The 25,570-nt window shown below is 46.3% G+C and overlaps 1 protein-coding gene across 7 annotated transcripts in view; it reads left to right on the forward strand.

Annotated features, from left to right (window-relative positions):
- The window catches only part of LOC105471538 (LIM domain only 2), a 65,853-nt gene that overhangs the window by 16,444 nt on the left and 23,839 nt on the right, over positions 1–25,570 (forward strand). For 3 of the 7 annotated variants that reach the window (XR_011610699.1, XR_011610700.1, XM_071074890.1), the window contains exons 2-4: positions 7,021–7,297; positions 7,421–7,646; positions 12,217–12,432. Coding sequence is in view for 5 of the 7 variants with exons in the window: in XM_071074890.1 (XP_070930991.1) it covers positions 7,021–7,297; positions 7,421–7,646; positions 12,217–12,432 (719 nt within the window). In the remaining 2 variants the exon portion in view is untranslated. Of the gene's footprint in view, positions 1–6,501; positions 6,664–7,020; positions 7,298–7,420; positions 7,647–12,216; positions 12,433–17,466; positions 18,471–25,570 lie in introns of those variants that run through there. The other 4 variants (XM_011724050.2, XM_071074891.1, XM_011724051.3 and 1 more) reach the window with 3 other exon arrangements.

Genomic DNA, 25,570 nt, shown 5'->3' on the forward strand with positions numbered 1-25,570 from the left:
TTAATTAATTCTAATAATAGCTGCCATCCGTTGAGCACTTATTCTATGTTGATCACTGGGCTCAGCATTTGGCATGCATGATCTCATTTTATTCCTACAACCCATAATGAAGATATTATTATCCTTGTTTTGCACATGATGAGACTGAGGTTCAGGACTGTTTAATTTGCCTAAAACCACATACTTAAAGGAGCCAAGACTCAAACACAAGGCTTTCTCTCTCCAAAGCCTTTGCTTTTACTCATATGATTGACTGCATTCTACACTTCAGTCCTTGGAGAGGGTAGAGGTTCTGCAGTGGAGAGTCAGGCTTCAAAGAGTGGCCTTGTGGCTTCTAGACACCACCGTTTCTCTGTTCCTGGGAGCCAAAAGCCTGATCTCTTTCCCAAACCAAACTCTTGGGCCCAAATACAAATGGTATCTGGACCCTTATTCTTCTCCCAGTAATGATGCTCAAGAAAAACAAAGGACCTTGAAGTTCCTTCTCCACTTTCACCCAGGGGGCATCATGCAGGCATGCTTTGGCCAAGCGGAATGGTGCTGCCATTTGTACAGTCATTCTTTTAATGAATACTTATTGAGGGCCAGCCACAGTTAGGCACATTCTAGGTGCTGAAGACACAACTGGGAACAAGTCAGAAAGAATTTCTACCCTCCCAGAGTTTACATTCTAGCTGGGAGGAAAGGCCAAAACAAAACACACACCAAAACCCTGCACGTACATCTGTAGTAAAGAGCAGGCAGTGGTAATGCTAGGAAGAAAAACAAAGCAGGATAACAGGGATGGAGAGTGAGGAGAAACAGGATCTTATAAAGCCCCTCTGAGGATGAAATATTGAACAGAGACCTGAATGAAGTACATGGGAACCATGGGGTGATCCAGGGGAAGAGCATTGCAAGCAGAGAGAAGGGCAAGTGCAAAAGTCTTACAGTAGGAGTAAGCTTGGTCTGTTTTAAGGACTAGGAAGAAGGCCAGTGTGGTTCAAGCAGACAGAGTGAAGGGGCATGCTGGAGAAAAGGACAGGGTGGGCAGTAGAAGCCAGATAATAGGGCCTTCCAGGCCACAGTGAGTTTGGATCTCAAATATGCTGTGCTGGGGACCCAGGCACTGTGGTGTGTCACTCAGGTGTGGTACCTCTGCATAGCTACAGAAAGGAGAGAGACTGTATAAACAAAGATCATAAAGACAGCTCAGTGAGTCAGCCCACCTGGCTCTGACTCCCACCTTGAACTTGAAGCAGCAATTGAAGTCCAGGGTTTGGTACCCAAGAGGGAAGGTGGGGAAGGTCTGACGATTGCCTGAGGCGGAAGAAGGAACTGTTGACCCTGTATGTCTCATTTACCTTCTCCATCAAAGGGTTTGAATTATCAATGGGTGCTCAAACATTTTTTTGAGACAGAGTTTCACTCTCGTCACCCAGGCTGGAGTGCAATGGCACGATCTCAGTTCACTGCAACCTCTGCCTCCCGGGTTCAAGCGATTCTCCTGCCACAGCCTCCCGAGTAGCTGGGAATACAGGTGCTGGCCACCTTGCCTAGCTAGTTTTTGTATTTTTAGTAGAGATAGCGTTTCATCATGCTGGCCAGGCTGGTCTTGAACTCCTGACCGCAGGTGATCCACCTGCCTCAGCCTCCGAAAGTACCGGGATTATAGGCGTGAGCCACCGTGCCCAGCTGCCCAAACATTTTACAATTAGAATCTCTTTTTATAAGCAAAATTTTCCATATAAGCTGACAGTGTGCCACTTTCCTCTGTGATCTGCTTCATTTCACAGATTCCTTAGAACAGCTCCATGAGACAGGTACTCTGAATACTCCCACTTTACAGATGGGGAAGCTCAAATGCAGAGAGGTTGGGCAACACGCCCAAGGTCAATGAACGCAGAACTGCTGCAGTGGGAGCGGGGTGGGTGACACCCACTAGGGAGGCGCTTTCAAATTCCTACTGCTCCAAGGAGCAAGCTAGAAAATCCCATTTCTCAGGCCCCTTCCACTAGGACACACTATGAGCTTAACACTGCTAAGAACTCACTGAGAAATGGTGACATTTGGGGGCGGCTCCTTCAGTGCTTTGTTTGGCTTCTTTTTAAAATTATAAATGGTGGTTTGAAAGTTGTTGGAAGGGGGAAAATCAGATGAAGAATCAGGGATGTGGCTGAAGCAGTCAGTGTAGCAGAGAAGCAATGTAGCTGTCAGCAGCCTACCCAGGCCCCCAAATGGGCACAGCCCTGCATTTCTGGCCTGAGGCCTACCAAGGTCTTAGGTGAACTTCAGCGCTTTCTACAGCACCCGTCTCAGCACTCTTTGGCGGATGTCCTGATTGGCTGGGAGATTGTTGTTTCCTGATACAGTGGTGATTACTTCTGAAAGATGGGGTAATACCAACAGCTATCATTTCTGACCATTTACTGTGCAGCATCACTGTGCAAAGCATTTTTATACATATCCTATTGAATCCTCTCAAAACTCCTGTGAGGCAAGCAGGCACCCCAGTGGCCTCATCCTAGTTCTGGCCCTGGTGACATTATGATTGCCTCCATCCTCCACTTGACAGGTACAGAAACTGAGGTTCAGGGAGGTGAAGTAAATTCCCCCAGATCACACAGCTAGCAAACAGCTGAGCTTCTACGCTCATCCTAAGACTCAGTTGAAATGGATTTTTTAAAAGATGTATTTTGGGCTCTTCACTATACAGAAAACCGAATTTGCCTATCACTAAGGTTACTAATAGGCCTAACATCTGTGAAAACTTATCTATCAGCTGGTCCTGAAATGTTCTGAAATGAGTCTGAGTGCAAGATGCCTGTGACAACTGAATAGTTTAAAAAATTCTCCATGGGAGCTGAACCCCTATTAAGACAGATCTTTATTTTTGTTCCTGAATGCCACATTTAGAAACAAAATGTCATATTTTAATATAGGAATGTCACAAGTGACAAAGCATATGTTGCAACTTGGCTTCCAATGGTTGTAAAAAAAAAAAAAAAAGAGAGAGAGAGGTAAATTATCATAATGTTGGGATCTTCTCAATTATATTTGCATTTTGATTTCTACCAGAAGTCCATTTTAGCAAAGGAATGTAACCTTAGTCACTTGAATCTGCTCTTCCCTAGAAAACAATTGTATATGTAATAAGCAAAAAGAATAGAAAATGCCCACAGGGGGAAAAAAATGATCCATCTGGGGTCAGAGCCATGATGTAGATTGATTCATTCTTCTAGCATTCTTATTCAGGAAGGAAAACTTGAGCATTTTCTAGACTTTAGAATATTGAAGATTTGCAAGGAGTTGGGGGAAAGGGAAAAGGAATGAAATTTCAGTCCCACTGGCAGGGATCAAATAGAGATTTCCTCAACTTTTAAAGAACCGTTTTACATGTCCCAATCACCTCACAGTTCCTGAGTCTCTCTTCTGCATAAGGCATGTACTAGTTGTTATGGGAGGATACAATAAGGTCATGATTGCTTTAAAATTATTCATAATAAGAACACATTTTGAGACTTGATTCTAACTGTTAAACTTAAATTTGAGCAATTTAATTGCCCGTTGAATAGGAATGAAATCCCACCGGCAGGCAGTTATTTCTTACAACCACTGTGTGTGAAATTGAAATCTTAAGATACCATTTCAAATATTCACCTTCTCTAAGGAAGTTCTCCCCAAAGAGTTGTGCAAGATAAGAAACTGACCCAAAGTCATATGCAGTAATCTCTTTTTCTTTACACTCTCAGGTCAAAGTAGAAGCATATTATTAAAAAGAAACTTTATGCCCTGAAGTTGGCTGTTCCGAGGTTACCTCTTGGAACCCAAGGATATATTTATTTTAACAACTGACTTAAGCCCCATGCAGAACTGTAACAAGGAAAGTAATAATTTATCAGATTAAATAAAAACAAGGAGATGTGGCCAGGCACGGTGGCTCACGCCTGGAATCCCAGCACTTTGGGAGGCCGAGGCAGGTGGATCGCCTTAGGTCAGGAGTTTGAGACCAGCCTGGCCAACATGGCGAAACCCCATCTCCACTAAAAATACAAAAAATTAGCTGGGCGTGGTGGTGGGTACCTGTAATCCCAGCTACTTGGGAGGCTGAGGCAGGGAGAATTGCTTGAACCCAGGAGGAGGAAGTTGCAGTGAGCTGAGATTGCACCATTGCACTCCAGCCTGGGCATCAGAGAGAGACTCCATCTCAAAAAACAAACAAACAACACCCAAGCAGATGCAAACAGGTCATTTAGTCACCACTATAATGACCATGAAAATAGAAAACACTTACATGTTTTATTTAGGAGAAGGGGGTGAGGTGAAGGGATCCTGTTTCCTGCTTTTACAACACAGGAAATAGTTTCCAAATTTGGGTGGGCAAGTCTTATTTTAAACCCCCATTTCACCTTTAAATTTAATGTCAAGCTCTTTTAAAATTATCTTCATGATGCCCTTTGCCATAACATAGCAGCTGCCATTTATGAGTGCTTACTATATACCAGTTGCTTTTCATGCAAGCAACCTCATATCTGTTATTACCCCCATGCCATTACAAATCTATGTGCCACCCTTTTGTGCACTACTCATATAATCCCCGCAATAACTTAGGCAATAGGATCTGTCATCTCCATTTTACAGATGAGGATACTGGGAGTTTATTTTATTTGTTTGTTTGTTTATCTGTTTATTTATTTTGAGACAGAGTCTCGCTGTGTCACCCAGGCTGGAGTGCAGTGGCAGTCTTGGCTCACTGCAACCTTCGCCTCCCGGGGTTCAAGCAATTCTCCTGTCTCAGCCGCCCGAGTAGCTGGGGTTACAGGCATGTCCCACCACACCCGGCTAATTTTTGTATGTTTAGTAGAGATGGGGTTTCGCCATGTTGGGCAGGCCAGTCACGAACTCCTGACCTCAAGTGATCCGCTCACCTTGGCCTCTCAAAGTGCTGGGATTCCAGGTGTGAGTCACTGAGCCTGGCCAGGATACTGGGAGTTTAAATTCCTGCTGTGAGCCCAGGTTCACACAGGTGGTCAAGGGTGGGCTAGAATCCAGGTAGCCTGACTCCAGAGCTACTACCACATACTGCCTCCTCAGATTAAATAATTTTCCTAGGCCGTGCTAGCTGATATGTTTTAAGAGTCTAAATCAAACCCAGGCAGTTGGGTTCCAAAATTCCAGCATTTAACCACCACATTGACTGGTTAAAGTAGGTGAACTGTTCATCACAACCTATATGTTTATTTTCATTTCTGTTAGAAATGAAAGTAGTGTGGTAGTGTGGTAGGTTACATATTTATCACATAGTTTCGGCTTGCCTAAAATTCTAAGAATTTTATTTTTTAGATTAAAAACAAGGGTCTATTGGGAAAAAAAAAAAACTTTTTTTTTTTTTTTTTTGAGACAGGGTCTCACTCTGTTCCCCAGACTGGAGGGCAGTGGTGCGATCATGGCTCACTGCAGCCTCAACGTCCTGGGCTCAAGCAATCCTCTCACCTCTGCCTCCTGAGTAGCTAGGATTTCAGGGAAGCACCACCACACCCAGCTAATTATTTTTCTTTTTTCTTTTTTGTAGGAATGGGGGCTCACTGTGTTGCTCAGGCTAGCCTGGGCCTCCCAGAGTGCTGGGATTACAGGCATGAGCCACCAAGCACAGCCGTAAAAAAGTCTTTTTGTATACTGAAGGCTCCACTTGGACAAAAATTTGCTCTTAAGGCTTTCTTTGAGATACACACACACACACACACACACAGCTTTTGATTATACCCACGAGGGACCCAAGCCTTGGGACACAGGGACCAGAAAATGACGAAAGCATGCAGGCAGTAGTAAACTATGGTTATACTTGTAACAAGTCATGAAGCTTTGGCTCTGAACAGGGAAAATGAAGCACTCAGGGATTCACTTCTGACTTCAACTACCATCTTTCAGGGTGAGCTCATCCAGGCCCATGTGCCATCTTGAAAATGGGAACAAAAATGTATGCCTATGATCCAGACTGATCATATAAAACTATGGATCCTGAAAGTACGTTCCCTCTTTGCAAGCCTTAGTGACTGGCATCACGCACAAATAGGCCTTTCAGTTTCCGAACGCAGATATTTTCAAGGACCTCTGAGGCCCAGGAGAGACAAACGTTTTCTCCATGGAAGGGCAGACTATTGGCCTCCCCTCTTACCCTCTGTGTTCCTACCTCTTTCTAGAAGGAGGCTGAGAGGGGAAGCCTGAAACCCCAAATCAAGTCCGCCTTCTTTCTCTGTGCCTGACCCAGGGCAAAATAATCTCCCTAATACTGTTCTGGATCACTGGAAAAACACTTTCTCTGGTCGGGGTACTACTGGCACTTTACAGGGGGGGCAGTTTAACCGCAGGAGTCCGCTCTCTGAAAGGTGCTGAGGGAGGGGATTCCGACACCAGCCGACTGAGAGGAGCCCTGGCCCCACGAAGTCCCTCCCAGCCACCCTCCCTCTGGGATTAGCTGCCCTGACTCTGCTCAGGCGTCCCCAGCCCGTGCAGTCCCGGCTCGCGCACCCCCATCGCCTCTGCAGAGCGCGGCCGCAGCCTGGAGCCCGCAGCCGGTAGCCCGCAGAGCCGCGCTGTCCGGGGCATCCCGGTGCTCGGCGTCCGTGGACCTGGGATCTCGAACCTGGGACGGGCTCAAAATCCACTCGGAACACTTGCATTTCTGTAGGTGCTTATTTCACATTCTTGTTTTTTCTTGCTTGCTCGAGCTGTTCGTGGGTTACTTTCTGCCTTAGTTAAACCAAAAGGGAAAGGCTGAAGGGGGGAAGCCCTGAAGAATTATTTAGTGGCTGCCCAGCCTCCTCTCCAAGGAGAAGTGTTAGCTGAGCGGATCTCCCCGTCCCCGACACTGGCCCCTTTAAGAAGCCAAGTCAGTCCTGATGCTGCTGTTTGTATTGCTAATCCCCAGGAGCCCCGTTAAAAAAAAAAAAAAAGAAGAAGAAGAAAAAAGGGGAGGTGGGGGAACCGGGCAGCTGTCTCTTTAAATGTGATTTCCTTCTATTGTATTTGAATCGTGATCAGGAAAAAGGAAATGAAACCAGAGACAGAGGGAAGCTGAGCGAAAATAGACCTTCCCGAGAGAGGAGGAAGCCCGGGGAGAGACGCACAGTCCCCTCCCCGCCCCCAGGCCGCCGCCCCCGTTCTGCCCTCCGCGGCGAGCAGCGCCCGCTACCCGGGCCGAAGGTGCGAGGGGCTCGGGGCGGCCGGGCGGGCGTGCACCATCCCCGCGGGCGGCGCGGAGCCGGCGACAGCGCGCGAGAGGGACCGGGCGGCGGAGGCGGCGGGACCGGGATGGAAGGTTAAGTCCTGAGCAGCAGCAGCAGCTGCAGCCGCCCGGGGCCAGGCTGCGCGCCCCGGCCCCCGCCTCGGCCGCGGCGCGCCCGCAGCCCGGTGATTCGCTCTCTCTCTTTGGCATTTGAAGGGAGCGCGGTGACTGTCCTTGAGCGCGGAGGGGCGAGCTCGCCGCCGGAGCGCCGGAGCAAGCGGAGGCGCAGGAGCGGCGGCGGCGGCGCCCGAGCACCCGAGGGGGTCCGAGCCCCGGCAGCCGGCCAGCCCCGCGCCACAAAGGGAGCGCCCCTGCCGCCCGGCACGCCGCCTCCCTCCCCAATGTCCTCGGCCATCGAAAGGAAGAGCCTGGACCCTTCAGAGTAAGTGCGGCGCCCCTGCCCCTGCCACCCCCGGTGTCCACGGCCTCGCGTCCCGGAGCGGCTGGGGGACCCGGGCGGCCCTCGAGGGGACTCCAGGTGCGCGCCTGCGGCGTGCTCTTGGCCCCCTGCGCGGAGCGCTGGGCTCCCTCTTCCTCCCGGGTGACTTCGGGGGCGCTGGGAGAGGGACTGGGCGGTGGGCGGCAGGGAGAGGGGTCGGCTCGGCGCCTCTGCGGGCCACTCCAGGCTATCAGGACGCTGCCTAAAGCCACCGCGGGCCAGAAAGTTTGCACGGGAGCAGGCACAAGGGGAGCCTGGCGGCGTGCAGGTGCAGTCCGGAGAGCGTTCCGTGCTTGACTCGGCTCCCTTCTCACCTCTCCTTCTCGGCCCTTTCTCTTTGTCCATTTGGTCTTGGAAAGGGGAACATTCCAAGTGGAGGCCTCCAGGGTCCCCAGCGGCCGCCTTCCCGGTCCGCAGGTGGAGCTGCTGCCAGCCGCGCGGGTAACGGGCGGGTGAGGGGTCCGACCGTCCACCTCGGAGCTGGCTCTGGGCCTCCGGGGATTTCTAGAGCAGCGAAATCCGGAGTAAATCTGAGTACGTGTAGCCCTCCTCGGGGTCCACCGATGGGGGCCTGTGAACCTCGAAAGTTAATGCACCATTTTGTGTACAGGTGAATTCTTCTAGGGAGTAGAGTCTCGTAGTTTTTAGCATAGTCTCAAAAGGGTTTGGGGTCAGGGAACGAGAGCTCTAATGAACATTGACCGCATCTGTTTTCTGAGCCTCGTACTACTGGTTTGGAATGTTTTTCTATCTCTCACCAATTCTTTAGTGTTAACATGGGTAGCAAGGGGTGTTTAAGATATCATTTTCCTGTCAACGCAAATGCCCTTTGAAGAGTCATTAGCTGTCTGGTTTTGAGAATTTTTATTCCTTTGAAGTCCCCCTCTAATCCTTTGAAGGGATTTGTTACACAAGACCAAAGGAGCTGGTTAATGACTTGTCCATTTGTGCTTTTAAGAGACATTTGTTTTGTTTTTTCTTTTCCTGGTTTAAAAGAATTGTGCTTTCCTGCTTGAAATACCGCGCACACACACACACATACACCCTTCAATTTCGGCTTTCTATGGTGTTTATTTACCTGGGTTTTACCCTCAGTTAGCAGCATAAAAGCTCAGCATGTTCTCATAAAACACAGGAAGTACCACCATCCAATGAGAATATAAACATCACTATTCCGTCTTGAAGGTTAAGACACCAGTTCTGTAATGAGCTAGGTTTGTTGTAGCAAAAACCCCCACTTCCTTCAACAAATTCTCAGGAGAAAAATAACATTTCTTTTTAAAAGTATGTTTATGTCAACAATGGGTTTAAAGGGTGGTTTGATCACTTTTTAAAAAATAAACTTAAAATTACAACTGAGCTTTGAGTTTCAGAGACTGGGCAAGATCATAGTAACACAATAAGGGAGTGAATTGGATGAATTGGTGCCTCATGCCTTTTTGATCAGCAGAATTTAGTCACTAATACTTTCAATAGAAGGTAAATCTGAAGGTTTCATTTCCCTGAAGGAAGTTTGCGTCTTTCAAAGTTTGTGCTTTTTCACTGAGGTTAGAAAACTGAAACATCCTAACTTCCTAACACAGCAGGTATCTACTGCTGGAGGCTCACCAGCTCCTTCCTTCACTTCACTATTTGCCCAGCGAAGATAGTTTCTGATCAAAGAGGGACAAGCTAGTTGAGAAACTGCAGCAGCACATTCTCTACCCCCTTAGAAATTGTTATGATTATCCCAGAAATCCAGGCTGAAATGATACTCAGGTGTAATATTCAAGATAAGGGTCTGGGAGAATATAAAATATTAATTTGAGGGTGAATCAATCTCATTCATTGTCTTGGATTGCCCACTAAGTATAATGTGATATTATCAATTAATTATAGAAAGACAGAGCCAATATCTTATACTTTACTTCTCCATCTCATCTCAGGCCATCACCATAACTCTTTTACTTTACGTTCCTCCTGTTGTCCAGTATCCTACTAGATGCTTCATTGTGTACTTCCTCAAAGCCGACTTGGGTCATTACAATCAGCATCTCCAAATTACAGATGGAGATTTGCCTAGCTATATGCAAATGAAACATTTGGACAGAAAGCCAGCCAGAATTCATGAACACAGAGATTCCCTTGCTATGCCACTGGTGGCCCCCACTGCCTCCCCTGTGAGTAACAAGAGCAGTTCATTTGAATTCCAGGCAGTTTTGCACCAGCTAAGGGCAAATTATCCTCTTTCACAGTCCTTTGGCAGCATCTGCATCGGGACATCCAATGTCTGTCAAGGTCCCATGAGTGGTTTTGAAAGCCCAGAGTAAGACCATGGGCTGTGGAAAGAGAAGAGATGCAATTCCGAGTTGATACACATAAAAACGCTAGGGTATTACTTATTAGAAGGGAAAATGGCAGTCCTTATATACAATCTGTAGAAACAAAGGAAAGAAAGCAAGGCTTCAGTGAATGAAACCCTGTCTCTACTAAAAATACAAAAAATTAGCTGGGCCTGGTGGCAGATGCCTGTAATCCCAGCTACTTGGGAGGCTGAGGCAGGAGAATGGCGCGAACCCAGGAGGTGGAGCTTGCAGTGAGCCGAGATCGTGCCACTGCACTCCAGCCTGGGCTACAAATTTGTAGCAAGACTCTGTCTCAAAAAAAAAAAAAAAAAAAAAAAGTAACTATAGTTTTGATTTTTTTGAGCTAGGGTCTCACTGTGTTGTCTAGGCTAGAGTGCAGTGCTCACTGCAGCCTCAACTTCCTGTACTGAGGTGATCCTCCCACCTCAGCCTCCTGGGTAGCTGGGACTACAGGCTCATGCCACCAAGCCTGGGCAATTTTTTATATTTTTTGTAGAGACAGGATTTTGCCATGTTGCCCGGGCTGGCCTCAAACTCCTGGGCTCAAGTGATCCTCCTGCCTTGGCCTCCCAAAGTGCTGGGATTACAAACGTGAGCCACTGTGCCTGGCCATTTTTTTTTTTTTCCCAGATAAACTAACTTGAACTTCACATTTTCTTGTTCCAAAGATGATAATCTCATGAAGTGCTATTACACTGTATCTAGAAAGTGTGGGCATGGCTTTAACACTCCTAAATATTCACAAGAAAGGCTTCTTTCTTCACATGACAGAATCCTCTGAAGTTGTCAAGAGTGTTATAGACATTGAGCCACCTAGCCTCCTGTCCCCAAGTATAATGACTGCTGGGCTTTGTGGGCTCAGACCAATTAGGACACAAGGTCACCTGGTAAGTTAGTACTAGTTAGAAATAGGAGACGTGGATTTATACCTGCAGGGCACCCAGGAGGAAACTCCCTTTGGGAATTTTACAGTTGGAAGAAGGTCTGGTTTTTGAAACATAATAGATTTTTAAGAAATAGATTTGTGTTTAAGGTTCTAGAGAACACTTGCTAATTATTACAAATCAACAAGTATTAAGTGTTTCCTGTGTCCCATTTGGGGGACACTAGAATAATTCCTTCCACTCGTTTATTTTCTTTTAGCAAAATTATTTATTTTTAAATGTTAAAAAAGTACTCAGATTCCAGTGAAGCAAAGTGAACAAGAGATACTATGCATGGCACATTAATGAAAGAACGCGTGTCACAGCCTATTAACAATTGCTGGATTGAGATGTCAATGACTGTTTAATTGCCTTCCACTCTCTTTGAAATAATCATTGCCCCCACTTCATTTTCTTCCTCAAATCAACTTTATCCGAATCAGCTTTACTGTTATAAAAATGTTCAGGTAAGGAAAGAAAGGCCTATTTGATGTTCTTCATAAGTGTAACAATGGCCTTACAATATGGGATTTTCCTCCAAGTATTCCTTCAGTAGGAAGAATGGAAAATGGAATTTCTGTAAAAGAGTAAAACTAGGAGAATTCCTATTATATCCTGATGGAATTTTTATTTTGGAAAGAGAAAGCAGCCTAAAATAATTTTTGGTCTCATTCTTCTTTCTTCCTCACCTCTGCTTTTGTGCGGGTGGGAAGGGCTGGAGGGAGGATGGCACTTTATTCAACAGGGGATTTGCAGATTCTAGCTCTCTGGGTCGTCCGCTGCCCTGGTGGTGAGCGACTCTTTTAGTCCAGGGTGCCTCCTCTGAGGTTAGGCAGTGCCCTTGGGTTCAGGGTATAGGAGGAGGAAAATGAGGGAAATCTGTGAAGACAGAGAAGGAGAGTCAGCGGGGAGAGAGGGAAAAAGCAGAAGGAGACCAGAGGTGCCCAGGTAGTGCTGGGCATGGGCCAGGGGCACAGTGCCACCTGCAGTTGCCTTTGATGCCTCTTGGTGCCTTGTGTTGACTTCTTAGAGATCTAGGGAGTAAGGTCTGGCTCTCTCCCGTCTTAACCCAAGGTTTGTTGGGACTCTGCAATCTGGCCAAGGGATGTGTTGTCCTGTCCCTTCTCCCTTAGGTCACCAAAAGGCAGTCAGGTGAGGTACCCTGTCTGGCCCAAAATGATCTGGGACCCCCGGTGCTGGTCTCACCCTGGTGAGGCTGTCCCTGATGCTTGGCCTTCTCTCCAGGGAACCAGTGGATGAGGTGCTGCAGATCCCCCCGTCCCTGCTGACATGCGGCGGCTGCCAGCAGAATATCGGGGACCGCTACTTCCTGAAGGCCATCGACCAGTACTGGCACGAGGACTGCCTGAGCTGCGACCTCTGTGGCTGCCGGCTGGGCGAGGTGGGGCGGCGCCTCTACTACAAACTGGGCCGGAAGCTCTGCCGGAGAGACTATCTCAGGTACTCTCCGCGGCACTCCACTGGGGCCCTCGGAAGGGAGGCTGGGGGGTCCTTGGACATCTGCAGTCTGTGCATGTTGCCCCCGACCCTGTTCCAGGCTTAGACACCACCTATAGAAAGAGGTCAGGCTGCAGAAACTGAGTCTCAGCTCCCCTGCCAAGAAGCAGAGGGCATTTCTTCCTGTTTGAGAAGCATATTTTCAGGGTTACGTTCCTATGTGGTAAAATACTAATATCTTTAAAGGCAAGAGAATTGTAACCCCAAAATTCAGAGTTGTTCCCTTGGGGAGCGGGAGAAGCCAGGGGATGGGGTTGAGGAGGAGTACGCACGGAGGATCAGAGGAACTGGGAGTGTTTCTAACTTAGGAGGTGGGCTCTGAGGACCTCATTTGAATGCTTCAGAACACACACACACACACACACACACACACACACACACACATATATATGTTATAAATATTCTTTTGTATGACTCAAGTATTATATGATGAGAAATTTAACAATAGAAAGCATGTGGAGCTCCAAGCATTGACTCATAGCAGGAAGGCAGTCTTTGAAGAACAGAAGGCAAAGGCCCTGCAGGCAGTTGGAGGTTCGAGTCCCAACACCGTTGCTTCCTAGTGGCCTTGGGAAAGTTACTTAACCTTCCTAAGACTCGATTTCCTCATCTGTAAAATGGGGATCATAATAGCACCTACCTCTAAGGATGTGGGGAGGATTTGATGGAATAATGCAGATAAACTACTTGACTCGGTATGGATCAAATAGATGTTAGCTGCTCTTATAACTTATCCTTATGATGTAATCATTATTTTCCAATCTAATGAGCAAAGGGATGGAAGAATGGAAGGGTAAAATAGGAACTCGACCACGCCAAGTAAGACAGGAGCTGAGGACATCTCCCATGCTTCCGTTGGCCATCCGAATTTTCCAGCACTCTGTGAATGCCTTTGCCTAGAATGTACTAGCGTTTCTAGTTTCCGAGGAGCTGCTGTGGAGGTAACTCTCTGTGCCCTCTACTGTCAGATCTGCTCAACTGTGTAGCTGTCAGGATTTCTCCGTCTTCCTGGAGCAGAGGGTCTGTGAGGCATGCTTCCCTGATGCACCCAGACCATCCAACCCATGGAAGCTTGTTGAGACCTCAGCGCCCTTGGCTGCTGGGCCAGCTTTTCCCCTCCAACCTGCCCTCGGAGCATTTGACGTTACAGAAACAAAACCAAACCGAAAAACTGCAGGCAGTTTCACAGTGAAGGAGGCTTTACCTAAAGACTGATGGAAGAAGCTTTTTGTCCTTCTTGAATTCCCAGATAAAGTCCTTGCAGTCCTTGCAGATATGGTGGTTCCGAGAAAATAAGTAGGGTTTTGCAATGATCATGCTTATAATTTTGGTCAGTTTTCCTTTTTTTAAGTCCCAAAAAATAGAACTGGGATAAATACAGACCTGGTTTTGCTCACTCCCACTTTGCCAAGTCAGTGAGAAGGCAGACGGGTAAATGAATCCCATCGGACCCTTGACTCCATCCCTGTCAAATCATTTGAATCTTATTAAATGAAGTGCAGATTGAGTAAGGTCAGAAGAGCCCCGGCTTCTCCCTATCTCTACCGTTTTATATAACATTCAGGAATAAAACCATTGCTGCCTGGGCTTGTTAATCCTTTCCATTTTCAAAAAGGAGAGGAAGGAAAAAAAAAAAAAAACAGTCTGGGAGAACCCAATGTTAATTAACTTGTGTCTTGGTGACATGAAATAATTCTTCTCCCTGCCACATTCCTAGGCAACATGTTAATTAACTCTGCGTTAGTGCAGGCATTTCCAGCCATCCTTTAACATTTATATTATTGTTATTAAAATGGGCAGCAGAGGGCTTAAGATGGGACACCTCTTGACAGAGGAGAAAAATTGTCTTTTGCTTCAGGGATGGTCCTTTAGCCAAGATCTTGTTTACTTGCATTCTTGGTATATCTGGCAGGATCTTTGAACAGGCAAGTTGGAAGAGTGACTGTAATGGGGTTGAATTCTAATTCACCCCTAGGATAACTTGTCCCCATGAGGATTTCCAGTGGCTGAGTTGCCTGTTACAGTTCTTTTCCGACATTTCGCTTCAAATATTCATGAGACCCCCATGCGGAACCTCAACTCTGCTGTGTTGTTGGGAACCTGGGAGCAACTGTTCATGTCTGTGCTGAGCCAGATCTCCTTGGATCCCTTTTCACTAATTCTAGTGTGCTGGGAGTGGTGGGGTGGTGGTGATGGCAGTGGTTTTGCTTTTAACAGCCAGCACCTGAATCTGTTAGAGCCTGAAGTATGCCTCCCCCCGCTACACCCCCAACGGACCTTAACCAGTGACAGACATGGTAGGAGTACCAAGCCCTGCAGCCTTGCCTGAAGCCAGGCATGACTTATATTCCAGAGTCCCTCCCCTCTGAGGGACTTTGCCTGAGGTTACAACTTGGCTTGGCCTCCTCCCCTTCCCTCCAGCCTCCCCTGCTGCCTTCCAGGTTTTTCCTGAGAATGCATCATTCATAAATCACTGGCACATAAATCCTTGCCTCAGGGGCCACTTCTGGCATATCCAGCCTAGGATACCAATTCTTGGTGCCAGAGGTTAATGTTCAAGTAAGGTGTCAATTCCTGGCTTATTTTTTGCTAATATTAGAATCTCAGAATCCCAGAGCTGGAAAGGGCTACAAGGGCCTTCTCTTTCAGTTCCCTTGCTTTACGGCTTAAGTCACGGAAGCCTGTGCAGGGGACTCCGTTTGCTCAGGTCACCTGGTAAGTTAGAGGTGATGCTGGGACCTGAACTTGTCTCTCCCATATTCGTCCTTTGTCCTTCCCTTCATTAGCTGCCTGATGTGGATTGTAATTTACCCCCTGACTTCCCTTTAATAAGCTCCCTCCTTCCTTAAGGATCGCCCACCCCAGGCGGTTGGATTCATGCCATGCACACTGTTTTCTCAGTCGTTCATCCTTGCTCAGGCCCAAACTTAACTTACAGAACAGTCAGGAAACCAGAACTGTCTTTCCACTCCGTGACCTCCAATGTGGCGGTTACCTGCCGCTCCACCATCTGCTACGTTGGGATAAAATGTTCTCCCCCAGTAATGAGTTTGCTCCCAGGCGGTGCTTTGGAAACACTCGGAAATCTTCAAATGGAAAGCAGGATTCGGAGGAAAATTAGCTGGCCCTGGCCCGAACAATGAGCCTCTCCACTCATGGACCACCTCTTCTCAATTCCATTAATTTTGCCCAAATATTGCAAAATGTGTCAACTGCCCTTACGTCTCCTACAACCTCTCAGAATGTACCAATTGATTCTCTGATATCCTGAAATCAATCAGAACTTCCAGTAAGAGCAAGCACTCACCTAAAACTGTCCTAAAGGTTTTATGTAGAAACCACCTGCTAATATGCTATGTTTTCAGCCACGAGTGAAAATTACTTCCTGCAGCAAGACTGGTGCAGCTGGGAATACACCCAAAATGTGTTAAAACGTAAGCAGCGTTGGCTTAGCCCTTGACCATGGGTGCCCTGACATGCTTCGTTTGGTTGTTCTAACAGCTGAGTGGGGTGGAGCCTATGATGGCTGCTGTTTCACTGAGGCTTAGAATCAGAGGTCTCTCCAGGGTCACTCAGGGCTGGACCAGGACATTGAAGCTGGGTCTACTCTGCTTCCGGTACTTGTGTTACTGCACTTTTGCTGTTGATTCTCAAATGTCAGCCTGCATCCAGTCCCCTGGAAGTGTTCGTTAACACAGACTACTGGGCCTTCTCCTCAGGGTGTTTCAGTTGGGTAGGGAGAGAGGAGGGCTGAGAATTTGTTGGGTTTTTTTTTTTTTTTTTTTTTTGAGTTAAGGTCTGGCTCTGTGACCCAGGCTGGAGTGCAGTGGCATGATCTCGGCTCACTGCAACCTCCACTTCCCGGGCTAAAGCCTCCCACCTCAGCCTCCCAAGTATTAATAGCTGAGACTAGAGGCATGCACCACCACACCCGGCTAATTTTTGTATTTTTTGTAGAGACAGAGTTTCACCATGTTGCCCAGGGCGGTCTCAAACTTGTGAGCTCAAGTGATCTGCCTGCCTCAGCCTCCCAAAGTGCTGGGATTACAGGTGTGAGTCACTGCGCCCAGCCTGAGAAATTGTATTTCTAACAGGTTCCCAGGCAGTGCTGATGCTGCTGGTCCCAGGACCAACACTTTGAGAACCACTGCACTGAGCCCTGCCATGTTCTATCTCCCACGTTGACACTGAATACTGCCTGAAATAAGTGACTGATCAACTGAGGCTTGGCAGAGTCTTGGTTTAAATGTCAGAAAAAAAGTTTCACTTTTGATTCATGACATTGGGGCAGCAAGGGCCATGAATTAAGATCTTCCATTCATGGCGGAGAGATGCTGTTTGTCCTCTATATCTCAGAGGCGCGATTAGCTGTACTGCGTGATTTCTGTGGAAGTCCCTGTCTCCCAGCAGCTGGGGCCGCAGCGAATAAGCAGGTGGAGATGTGCTTTGCAGCTCGGAGGTATTCAAGGTCAGCTCTCCCCATGGGTAGAATCCGTGGCTGTTGATATGATAGAGTTTGGGAGCCTCAGAAGAATGCCCATTTTATTGCATTCCTGGTCAGTACCCTCTCAGAGGGACCCTTAGGGTCTCCTTCCAGCTGCTCTTCTGAAATGAGGATTCCCCTGGGAGGGGACAGGTAATACTTGCCTAACTCCTTATCATAGATCACATCAGCTGAGAGTCTCGCCCACAGAGGAGCAGCCAGGGGGCAGCCCAGGGGAATGGTGAGCAGTTGCTGCAGACGGCGAGAGGGCTCAGAAAAGGGAGGAGTTACGCCAGATCCAAATGCCAGTTTCATCTGAGTTCCCTCTGCCTGCTCGGAAAGACCGCACTAGCCGGCTCTCCTTCTGGAGCTGTCCTTTCCTGGCTTCCTGACATCCTGAAAGTTCGGCCTCCTTTCTAGGGCTCATCCCTGAGCCCTGTCTTCCAGGATTGTCCCTTTCACTGTCTTCTTAGCTTTTCTTTCTTTTGCCCCAGGCTTTTTGGGCAAGACGGTCTCTGCGCATCCTGTGACAAACGGATTCGTGCCTATGAGATGACGATGCGGGTGAAAGACAAAGTGTATCACCTGGAATGTTTCAAATGTGCCGCCTGTCAGAAGCATTTCTGTGTAGGTGACAGATACCTCCTCATCAACTCCGACATAGTGTGCGAACAGGACATCTACGAGTGGACTAAGATCAATGGGATGATATAGGCCCGAGTCCCCGGGCATCTTTAGAGAGGTGTTCACTGAAGACACCGTCTCCATGGCATCTTCGTCTTCACTCTTAGGCACTTTGGGGGTTTGAGGGTGGGGTAAGGGTTTTCTTAGGGGATGGTAGACCTTTATTGGGTACCAAGGCATAGCATCCAAGTGGCATAATTCAAGGGCTGGCACTTCAAGGTGACAGAGGACCAGCCCTTAAGGGAGAGCTTGCGGCCACAGCCATCTGTGGTAACTGACATGATTAGCAGAAGACAGGAACATTTAGGGGCAAGCAGGCACTGTGTGGTCATGATGGAATTTCATATCCACAGATAGGGAGTTGTTGTGTAAAGACTTGTTGTGACTTTGATGCTTGCAAACTAGAGATGTGCAATTGATTTCTTTTCTTCCTGGGTTTTGTAACACCCCTGTTTCAACGACTGTCCTCCACACAAGGGAAGGACAGAAAGGAGTGGCCATTCTTTTTTTCTTGGCCTCCTTCCCAGGGCCTTAAGCTTTGGACCCAAGGAAAACTGCATGGAGACACATTTTGGTTGAGAATGGAAACCACAACTTTTAACCAAACAATTATTTAAAGCAATGCTGATGAACCACTGTTTTTAGACACCTTCATTTCGAGGTGAGGAGCTCCACAGATTGTTTCTATACAAATATAAATCTTAAAAAAAAAGTTGTTCAACTATTTTATTATCCTAGATTATATCAAAGTATTTGTCGTGTGTAGAAAAAAAAAAACCAGCTCTGCAGGCTTAATAAAAATGACAGACTGAAATGCAGTGTTGTTTATTTGATTACGACTTATAATTTGGGATGGCGGGGAAATGCTCTGCTTTTTGTATTGTAAAGGAGAAGTAAATAAGCAATTTACTCTTAGGTCAAATAAAAACTTCAATGGATTGCAAGGTTTTGTATGAGGCAGGCACATTTCTATATTACTGGCAATTATGTAACAGGTCATCATGTAGCTCAGAGGAATGTAGAATAATTAAATTGTTATTGTAAAATATGCATTTCACTTCAGCATTGTATGGAGTGAGTGGAAGGCAAGATCATTGCCTTTGGGAAACTTGTAACCTAGAAAGGACACAAATACATAAAGCAGATTCCCTTTGGGAGAGAAGGTAATTACCTAGTTTGAAATGTGGCAAAGATGCTGAGCTTGACACTTCGATTTTCCAAGACGGGCGTCTCAGGGTGTTTTATGACAAGTGGTTAAGAGGACCTTTACTTTGAGGATTTAAAGCAGGCACCTTGGTTTGTGTGTTTGCCTTCACCCGAGTCAGGCCGCCCCCATGAACTGATGCAGAGCGCCACCTGCTGGTCATCACCTCGAAGCGCGCTAGCCCAAGAGGGTCCCAATGAAGGACAAACCTAGATGAAGAAGCAGCTTTTCAATGATTTCCTTAGAGTACTGGGAAATGCAAGAAGTCTAAATGCGTTTAGTTATTAAGACACAAGAAACATGCAGCTAAGGCTACAGTTAACTAGAAGATTCCTTTAAAATCTTCCTAAGGTTTGTGATCTTTTTTAAAAAAAATTTTTTTTAAATCCCAGGACAGAGAGACAAATGATTTTTTTTTCTTCTAGTGAGAAATAACGAAGTCACGGCTCTCTTGGTCTGTAAAATGCTAAAAGTGGTTGGGAAATCTGACTGCGTAAGGTGGCCTATTTAAAACAAATCCAGTTACGTTGCATTCCAGCTCACCTGGTGGAAAGGCGCTATCAGAGACGGGATGTTTGTTCTGAGTCAATAGTTCTCAGACTCTCTGGGGACCAGCAGAATCCACATCACCTGGGAACATACTATAATAAAGAAACAGGTTCATGGGCTCCACCCCAGACACCCTAAATCAGAAAATCTGGGGATGGGGTTCAGCAATTTGTGGGGTGTTTGTTTTGAGATTAGATCTCTCTGTGACCCCCAGGCTAGAGTGCAGTGTCATGATCCTGGCTCGCTGCGGCCTTGACTTCTTGGGCTCAAGCAATCCTCCCACCTCAGCCTCTGTAGTAGCTGAGACTACAGGCCCACACCACCACGCCCTGCTAATTTTTGGATTTTTGGTAGAGATTGGGTTTCCCCATGTTGCTCAGGCTGGTCTTGAACTCCTGGACTCAAGTGATCTACCTGCCTTGGCCTCCCAAAGTGTTGGGTTACAGGCACGAGCCACCGTGCCCCACCTGTATTTTAATAAGCCTTAAAGATGATTCTGACACATGCTCAAGTTTGAGAATGGCTATTCGAAAACAGCTCCCAGTTAGGAAAATCAAGCATTCTAAGTTATTAATATTTGATGCAAAGGTTAATCACGGAAACTCTTCCACATGTAGACACTGTCTACCCTTGGTCCCTAAACTGAAAACTTTCGCCTACATTCGTCACTCATTTGTTCTGCACATCATCTTCAAAATCGATCACAATTTAATTCACCATTTTAAACTATATTTACAGTAATAATAATAATGGTAATAGATTCTATCTGTGCAATCATCTTATAAGTAGCATTAAGTAAAAATACAAATGATCATTGCGTTGGAAATGTAAACTTTATTCTTAATCCCCATTGTAGCACAACACACATTAAGATTCAGGAAATCAGCCAATATTTTTGTCATGCTCAACAAAGCAATAATTGACCTTTTCCATTTGTCAATGGCACCGTCTTGCAGAACTGTGGATGCGCAGGCAGTCTTTGTAGCATATCACCTCGGGGGCCCAAATATCTAACCCACAACTGACTTAAGAGGAAAGACGTGTAAAGAGACTCAGAGGGACCAGCTCCCAAGGTCTACCCTGGTGGTCCTTGCATGAATGTGTTACGGTGTGTGCTCTAGACCCAGGGTCAGGAGAACTGACAATCTGCTCTCTTCCCTGGTCCGTGCCTTCATTAAAGCAGTTGGCTGGAACATTTTTCTTCCTCTTATCTCTTGAATGTCTTTTACTGCAAACCAGCTTCCTTTTATTGCTGCTTCTAAGACAACTACTACGTTTCGGGAAAACTTGGAGTCCTACAAAGTTAAAATAGAACAAGCATCTAGGAGCTTTATCATCTGAAGACTTGGATTTGAATTCCAGTGACATGACTTTAATTGCTTAATAACCATTTACACAGCACTTGCCATTTGCCAGGCCCTCTTCTAGTTTTACATATATTAACTCCTTGAGGCCACATAACCTGCCTCGGTGGCAGTTTCTACTGCTTATCACCTGCATTGTGCTGCCAAGGAAAATGAAGCACAGATGGTTAAGAAACTTTCTAAGGTCCTGCGGCTGAGAAGTGACAGAAGTCGCTTTAACCAAGGTGCTTCACCCTGCGCCCTGCTGCTCTCTCGAAGTCTCACCTCACTGAACAGCAGGTTTCCCATCTGCAAAAGAGGGAGCATGAACACCTTCCATCCCAGATTATTTGGGGATATTTGAGTTTAGTCTAGGCAGAAATGTAAACAAAGCACAATGATACAGGATTAGCACCTCAATAAAGCAATGTAAAAAGTGCTCTGGAAACGCAGATAAGGGAACAATTAAATTGGCCCAAGCCTGTCTGTCTGGAGTAAAGAGGAAGTGACATTTGAAATGGCCTTGGACTTGGAAGAGCAAAGACTTGGGGACCTTGACTTGCAGCATGAGTATTTCAGTGAGCCCAGTTTGTGTACAGGCATTGGCTGGAGGCCAGCCGGTGAAGGGCTTAAATTTTGATGCTGTCACTTTCTGGTGGGGTGCCCTTAATTTCCAGTTTCTACAAGATCTGGGTCCTGTGGACATTGCTGACCTGTGACTTGACCTTGGACCCTCAGCTCAAGCCCCTCCTCTTCCAGGTAGCCCCCTCAATCTCCAATTTACAGCTACTCATCCAATCATTCTCAAACTTCAGTACTAGAAATCTTCTAATTAATAGGAGAAACTATGAAGATGCTGGCTCCTGGACCAAACTGCAAATCTGCAGAATCAAGATCTCTTGGATGGGACCCAGGAATCTACACAGTCATCAGGAAACTCCTCTTCCTTTGTTGCTGCTAAACCCTGAACCCTGAGTTCCACAAACTCAGGGACAGTCTCTGGTTTACCCTTTCCAGACTGTAGCACCTGCCTGGCACATAGTGCCCAAGATACTTCCCTCCTTCCTTCCTTCCTTCCTTCCTTCCTTCCTTCCTTCCTTCCCTCCCTTCCTTTCTTTTCCCTTCCTTCCTTCCTTCCCTTCCTTTCTTTTTCTTTCCTTCCTTCCCTTCTCTTTTTTTCCTTCTCTTCCTTTCCCCCTTCCCTTCCCTCTCTCTCTTTCTCTCTTTCTTTCTTCCTCTTTTTTTTTTTTTTGAGACAGGGTCTTGCTATGTCACCCAGGCTAGTTTCGAACCCCTGGGCTCAAGCGATCCTCCTGCCTAGCCTCCCAAAGTGTTGGGATTACAGGTCTGAGCCACCATGGCTAGCCTGATTGTTATATTTTCTTTGTTTTATTTAAAACTTTGTTCTCTAGTTCTTTCTTTTCTTTTCTTTTCTTTTCCTTTCTTTTCTTTTTTTGGTGGAGTCTCACTCTGTGGCCCAGCCTGGAGTACAGTGGCATGATCTTGGCTCACTGCAACCTCCACCTCCTGGATTCAAGAGATTTCTTCTGCCTCAGCCTCCCGACTAGCTGGGATAACAGGCATGCACCACCACACTTGGCTAATTTTTGTATTTTTTTGTAAAGATAGGGTTTCACCAGGCTCGTCTCGAACTCCTGACCTCAGGTGATCTGCCCACCTCGGCCTCCCAAAGTGCTGGGATTACAGGCATGAGCCACCATTTCCCACCTATTCTCTACTTTAAAACCTGATTTGAGAAGAAGGCCTTTTCTGAAACTAGCCTGTAAGTTCTTTATCATCGCCAACAGCATTTAGGCCAGTGTCACGCATGTGGAAAAGAAGGGACAAATATTTATGGCATGAGTAGCTAAGACAGAGGGCCAGTAAGTAAATAAATAGGGAAGATGAGGTTTTCTATAATTTTTTTTTTTTTTTTTTTTTTTTTTTTTGAGACGGAGTCTCGCTCTGTCGCCCAGGTAGGAGTGCAGTGGCCGGATCTCAGCTCACTGCAAGCTCCACCTCCCAGGTTTACGCCATTCTCCTGCCTCAGCCTCCTGAGTAGCTGGGACTACAGGCGCCCGCCACCTCGCCCGGCTAGTTTTTTGTATTTTTAGTAGAGACGGGGTTTCACCGTGTTAGCCAGGATGGTCTCGATCTCCTGACCTCGTGATCCGCCCGTCTCGGCCTCCCAAAGTGCTGGGATTACAGGCTTGAGCCACCGCGCCCGGCCGGTTTTCTATAATTTTAAGACTAAATGGTAAATCAAAATCAAAGTAGGGAGTAAAACCCAGGAATTTGCAGGGAAGGGGCAAGGAAGATAGAAGTTAAGCCTGCAGCATCCTGTTATGCCAGAAAGTAAGGAAATAGTAAAAACTAAATAAATAAATGAAATGAAAAAAATGATGTAAACATGTCATAAAGACAAAGGAGCCAGCTTAAAGAGGCTCTCAATAGCCAAATCTAAGACAATTTGATTATCAAAACAATTAAGGACAGTAATGAATTAAGGATAGTAATGAGTTTTAAGCATGGCAGGGGGCAGAATTCATGAGTTTATACCAGTGATAAATAAATGAGGGAGAAGGAAGGACTCATGTTTACAGCAGAATCTTGAATGCCAACTGGTAAATGGGAAGACAGCATGAGAGCTGGAAAAATCGTTTTGCAACTGTGACAGTTAAGATAGAATCAAGCAAGCATTATCAATAAATGGTAAATTTCAACAGAGAAACAAAGAGCAAGATATGGATATTTGGATGGTCTTCAAGTACCTTCCCATATATTCCTCACTAGTTTTAAGAAGGAAAAATGCTAATTACACAGTAGAGAAATTGAATAGCACCTTGACCAGGTGATCTACGTGGGGCAGATGAGCATCCCAGGCCTCCAGATATGATATCCTGAAAAGGACACAGGATCACTCTTTTTAATAGTTCTGCTGAGAATATATAACGTGTCTCATTATGAGACAAATTATTAGACGAACCCAAAATGATGAACATTCTAGTTTTAAAAGTTGGTGGTGGGGGGAGTGTGGACTCTATTCTTGGAAAATGTTCGTGTCATGAATAAAGAAAGCTGTGGGGATGTTTCAGGTTAAAGAAGGCTAAGGAGACCTGACAACTAAATCCAACACCTGGCCCTGTACTCAATCCAGTGCTGGAGGGAAAAAATTCTACGAAGGGCTTCATTGGGTCAAGTGATAAAGTCAGAGTATGAATGAATAGATTAGTTAAAAAGTATTAGGTGTTGAAATGATACAATTACAAAAAAAAAAAAGTATTAGGTGTTAATGAAAATGTTACTGAAATTGGTAATTGTACTGTGTTTATGTGAGAGAATGTCCCTATTATTAGGAAATGCACACTGAAATATTTAAGAGTCAAGTGATAGAGGCAGGAAGCAGAGAAATTCTAGGCAGACAGGGGTGGGTCCCTGGGAAAACCCCACCTTCCAGCCGAAAACCCTGCAACCCTCTGCCCAAAGTGAGAACTTCTATCCCCGTTTGCCCACTCTCTCCCCATTGGTTCTTTCTGATTAATGTCTTTTTACCAATTCAATGTTGCCTTTTCCAAAACTCCCTATGGCCCACCCCACCGCCCGCCATCCTGTGCCTGTGTAGACCCCATACTCAGTAGAGGAGAGAAGCAGCTTGACTGGGGAGAGGCGACTTGACTTCAGAGGGAGAGCTGGACTTCAGAGGAGAGATGGCTTACCTTCAGAGAAGAGCCAGCTAGAGAAGGCCAGATTTCAGGGAAGATTATCTGCCCATCCCAGCCCCTCTCCAGCTCCCCTCTCCACTGAGAGCCATCTCCATCAATAAATACAATTCTCCACCTCCACGCAAGTGTCTGTGCGACCTCATTCTCAGATGCTGAACAAGAGCTCCGGACCCACTGAGTGAGGGTACCCAAAAAAGGCTGTCACACTGGCCCTTTGCCCTCACTGGTGGAGGCAGCCTCCCCATGCAATGAGGCAAGAGGCCCACTGAGCTGATAACACACCATAGTCCACAGATGCTGGAGCTAAGAGAGCATTGTAGCATGCCCTCTGGGGCTTCGGGGGTCACAGGCACCCCCACCTGGGCACTGCTGCAGGGCCTGCAGGGAGGTTGCTCCTGCGGGTGCCCAAAGCAGCCGGCCAGATCCTGCCCTCGTTCACCCACCCGCTCCCCCCAACAAGAGCCTGAGCATGGAGAACCGAGTGAACAGGGCACGCCTGTCGCAAGTCTGATGAAGGAGTGGAGAAAAACTCCTGCATCAAAGAGCTGTCATATATGTAACTTAAATAGTTGAGAAAAAAGTTGTGTGTGTGTGTGTGTTTCAAGACAGGGAGAGAGAGATAGAGAGGAGAGAAAGAGAGAGGAGAAATGATAAAACAAATGAGATTAACATATTAACAATAGGTGAGTCTAGGTAAAGGCTATACTGGTACACTGTTTTTATTCTTGCAACTTTTCTGTAAGTTTGAAACTATTTCCAAATAAAAAGGTATTTTTTTAAAAAAAACCTCACAAATCTTGACTTTTTCTTGTTTTGGGCTTTATGGTTTGATTAGGAGAAGAACAAGGCAGATAAAGAGAGGAGAAAATATAGTCTAGAATTCAGTAATGTACTACTGTTCATTTGTCACAACTTTAATGCACTTTTGACCTTACAAATAAAGAAAGTACCTCAAGCAAGTAATTCCCCTCTCCACACCCACTCCCCCATAATGCGAAGAATGTGTTTAGAAGGTTCACTTAGTGCTTATTTCGGAAGCACGTTTTTTCTCAACCTTATAAAATGAGATTACCAGAAACTCTGCATTTCCTTTGTA

Source organism: Macaca nemestrina, chromosome 12, assembly GCF_043159975.1.
Source record: "Macaca nemestrina isolate mMacNem1 chromosome 12, mMacNem.hap1, whole genome shotgun sequence".
In the NCBI taxonomy this organism is placed as follows: Eukaryota; Metazoa; Chordata; class Mammalia; order Primates; family Cercopithecidae; genus Macaca; species Macaca nemestrina.